Source organism: Taudactylus pleione, unplaced genomic scaffold (assembly GCF_031769625.1).
Source record: "Taudactylus pleione unplaced genomic scaffold, aTauple2 ptg000113l, whole genome shotgun sequence".
Taxonomy (NCBI): domain Eukaryota; kingdom Metazoa; phylum Chordata; class Amphibia; order Anura; family Myobatrachidae; genus Taudactylus; species Taudactylus pleione.
Window position 1 is genome coordinate 2377921 of NW_028284515.1, and position 4355 is coordinate 2382275.

The following is a 4355-nucleotide window of genomic DNA, read 5'->3' on the forward strand; positions in this document are numbered from 1 at the left end:
GTGCCATTGTAACAAAATAATCAATTTTATTAAATTCACCTGACACTGGTTTTAATGTTATGGCTGACCAGAATATTTGCTTGATGGTATTTCCACTTCCTTCTGGCTGTGCAATACCATCAAGCAAATAGTTAAATGCTGCAGGAGGCGTCTATAGGAAGCAGATGCCTACTGACAGCAATAGCGATCCCAGTGCAGCGTCTGTAGACACTGCATTACCTGCCACTCTGTGTAATCTTCATCTTACTGAGGCTAGCAGCTTGTGAGGCTAGGAAATCTGTATCTAGTGAGCAAGACCATGTACACCCATAAATTGGGGGGTGACACGTTTCCGGGAACGCAGCCCAGACACACTATAAACTATATAAACTATAGCAACAATTTGCTTAGAATATGTAATACTGACCCTGCCACACATAGCAAAAACATCCCATGTATAGAAAACTTGACTCCTTGTGGTGATAAAGTAATATAGAATTTATAATTATCCCACATGTCTACATAGACAGAACCTCTGCTCTAAAAACTAATGAAAGGGAACATGACAGAACCGTATTACAAGGAAAAATCAGATAATCTACAGTACTGATTGTTATGCCATGTTGCTTACCCAGACTATATGGAGAGCAGTGCATGAAAGTAACTGCAAGGAAATGGGGTGTACGTCACTGGAATATTCTGCGTTCGTGGACAAGCCGTTAGTCCTTATGCATCTCCTCTTTTCACTCATTCGATTAATAATTAAGTCTATGGTTATTGGAATGGACAGACCACAGTTATCTGTATATGTACTGTAATTGGCAAAAACTTGTTGCCCTGTATGAAGGTAAATAAATTTACAGTAGCCGTTTTTTTTACCCGATTTTTCAGTACCAGACTGGGTTTAAAGGTCTGTGGCTGGCTATGCTTTTGGGGGGGATCCCACGCAATTGTTTTTACAAAATTAACCCATTATTAAGTAGTTTTAACACAAAAGCCTGCACAGATCATACTGATCTGTGTAATGCTTTGAATCTGTCAGCGGATTCATGCTTCTATATGTCAGCAGTGTCTATTGTAGACGGGGTGAGTGGACTGATTTTGCAAACACCAGAAAACACTGAGTATCACCATCGAATCTAAATAGACAGTCAAATATGCTGATTAGTAATTTGATGATATTGAGGGCCTGATTCAGACCTGGTCACAAGGCTGCATTCGCACGCAGCCTGTCGATGCGAAAATATTCTAATGACCACATACGCAATGTAACGCAGCACAATAAGTAGACACCCAATTGGATTTCTCCCATGTGCTGGTGTGCTTAGTTGACCACTAAAGTGCATGCGTTTGCAGGGAAAGATAGTGGTGTTTTCACTGGCTGATGTGACCAGCTATACCCCTTTTACACCAGAGCTAAAACCCGGGTTATTGCAGTGTTAACCCGGGTAGCTCCTTGGTGTAAAAGGGGACAGAGTTGGATTTCCGGGTCAAGTGACCCGGCAATCTAACCCCGGTAACTTGCAGGGTTTAACACGGGAGTAACCCGTGAAACCCTGCAGTGTAAACGGCGCTATCCGGGTCACGATGACCCGCCACATCCCGACTGGTATATGGGCGGCTTCAGTGGCGCTTGGAGATGACGTCATCTTCAAGCTTCCACTTCCACGCTGGAAGAGCCGTGTCACTGTAGACCCGGCTCCGGTGTGAACGCCGCCGACTCTGGAATTTTCTGGGTTGGCGCCGGCTAAATTGCGGTTCGGATCCGTTTTGGAACCCTGTTCCAACCTCCAGGTCAGACCCGGAATTTAGGTATAAAAGCGGTATTAGTTGGTGTAAGGTACCTATTTCATGTGGCACTTGCTCCATGATAACCTCAAATTGAACTCTTAATGGATAATAGATATTGAATGAATGATCCACTCGGCAAAGACTGAAACTGATCATCATATAAGACCAGAACAGAACACAGGGTACCTCAAGCAGAAACAAATAGCAGTAGGAGATAATTGCTTTTATTGCTGATAGACTGCATGGTGCTGTGTACTCTTCTGCAAGATAGGGGTTAAACAAGGCAGAAAGCTATAAAAGATAGAGAAGGCAAATACAATCCCAAGAGATGAGATCAACATATGTGTAGTAAATGTTCTGCCCTCCCAAATCAGCTGGATCCTCCCTGATGAGCCTTCTGCATCTTGCACCCTCTCCCTCTGCATCCTCTCAGCCTGCAGTGTTAGTAATCAGCTGTGCCCCAGAGCTACGCTTTCTCCAGCTTTTGTTGCCATGTAATAACTGCTTCTGATGCTTTTAGATCAGTGAATCACTCAGAAACTGCTCCTCCTTCAGCTCCTGCTTTCACAGCTACTGACTAGAACGAAAACTGCAGCTCCAGAGATTTCATGCTATTGTTGAACACAGAATATTGTGAGCATCTGGCGGCAGACCTCAGAAGCCTTTTCAGTCCTGTGCATTCCAAAGTAATGTAAGGAGGGCTGGCAGTAGTTCCCGGAACTCAGTGTCAGTCTCAGCACTCTTGCCATCATGAACTAAGAGGACAACACAATGATAAGTTGAACATCTCTGCTGAGAGGCTTTAAACCTTCTTTGCTGTACGTTTTAATCAACAATTCACAGATTTGCAGCAATGTCAGACTTTAACCCACTAAAGATTCTGTTTGTCTGCAATTTGGATAACTTCAAAAATCTAAATTAAGAGTTTTTCTACAAATCTTCATCAAACTAGTGATCAAGATGCTGCAAAACTTCACGTCCACAGTAATGATGGAGTTCTTGGAAAATACACCGATTCGTAACAATACCTCTCGGAATAGCACTTCTACAGAGTCTCCTGGAATTGCCATCTTTATTTCATTTGTGTACTCCTTGGTTTGCATTATAGGGTTGTGCGGTAACTCTATGGTGATTTATGTCATCTTGCGTTATGCCAAGATGAAGACTGCTACTAACATCTATATCTTGAACTTGGCCATTGCAGATGAACTCCTCATGCTGAGTGTGCCTTTTCTGGTTACATCCACTCTTCTTCGTCACTGGCCATTTGGCTCACTCCTATGTCGGTTGGTTCTGAGTTTGGATGCCATGAACATGTTTACCAGTGTCTATTGCTTGGCCGTTCTCAGTTTGGACCGATATGTGGCAGTTGTTCATCCCATTAGTGCCGCCCGCTACAGGCGACCGAGTGTGGCAAAAATGGTGAATCTTGGAGTTTGGCTCTTTTCGATGCTGATCATCCTGCCCATTGTGATCTTCTCCAGCACTGCACCTAACAGTGATGGGACAGTAGCTTGCAATGTGCACATGCCTGAGCCCACACAGCGTTGGGTTGTGGTCTTCGTTCTGTACACCTTTCTGATGGGATTTCTACTTCCTATGGTGGCCATATGTCTCTGTTATATTCTCATCATCACTAAAATGAGAGTTGTAGCTCTCAAAGCTGGTTGGCAGCAACGCCGCAGGTCTGAGCGTAAACTTACCCTCATGGTGACTGTAGTGGTAACAGTTTTTGTGGTCTGTTGGATGCCCTTCTATGTAGTGCAGCTAGTGGGAGTTTTTGCCAGAAGGGGGGACACCACCATCAGCCAGCTTTCTGTGGCACTTGGATATGCCAACAGTTGTGCCAATCCCTTTCTGTATGGTGTTCTGTCAGACAATTTTAGACGTTCTTTCCAGAAGGTGTTGTGCCTCAGTTGGATGGAAAATGCCACAGAAGAGCCAGTGGACTATTATGCCACTGCCCTGAAAAGTAGGGCATATAGTGCAGAGGACCTGCAGAATGGAATGTTGACAGCTGGCAGCACATATCGCAATGGAACTTGCAGCTCTAGGACCCACTAGAATTCATTCATGTGCTGGAAATACTAGGACTGTTCTCTATACATTGACTAACATCTAAATAATTACATGTAGAGTATTCATGTATCCTATGCTCTTGGGAGGACAACATTGCAGTGAAAATTGAACAATGGATATATGTACACATGGAAACTGAAAAACTCCTATTAGATTAAATTATTTATTTTAATATGTTGTTACTGTGTATACAAAAGACCATTTTGCACTGATGTACACTATAGAATGAATAAAATCAGCAAATGTAAAATGTTAGCGTTAAATGGATATCATCAATGTTATCTGGAACATTGAGCATAATTGGCTGTAATTAGGATTCTAATAAAACATTCAGATTCTCATCCCAGGGGAACTGAAACATTACATTTGGTATTTTAGTTTCTATAAAATTATGGTCGTTTCAGGGTTAAAATATTGGCTGCATGCCTAACACATTCTTGTTCTGACACTGGAAAGCACATCACAAGTGGCCGAGTATGTCTCAATTACATATTATTCATCCAATT

The 4355-nt window shown here is 42.8% G+C and overlaps 1 protein-coding gene across 1 annotated transcript; it reads left to right on the forward strand.

Moving 5' to 3' along the window:
* Nucleotides 1-2202: 2202 nt before the first annotated feature.
* SSTR1 (somatostatin receptor 1) lies at nucleotides 2203-4062 on the forward strand. Its single transcript, XM_088471289.1, has one exon. The coding sequence runs from the start codon at nucleotides 2731-2733 to the stop codon at nucleotides 3832-3834; it is 1104 nt and encodes a 367-aa protein (XP_088327415.1). The 5' UTR covers nucleotides 2203-2730; the 3' UTR covers nucleotides 3835-4062.
* Nucleotides 4063-4355: the final 293 nt, after the last annotated feature.

Bases quoted from the DNA above. Each gene is read 5' to 3' on its own strand.
- SSTR1 (XM_088471289.1), top strand. From the start codon at position 2,731: ATGCTGCAAAACTTCACGTCCACAGTAATGATGGAGTTCTTGGAAAAT.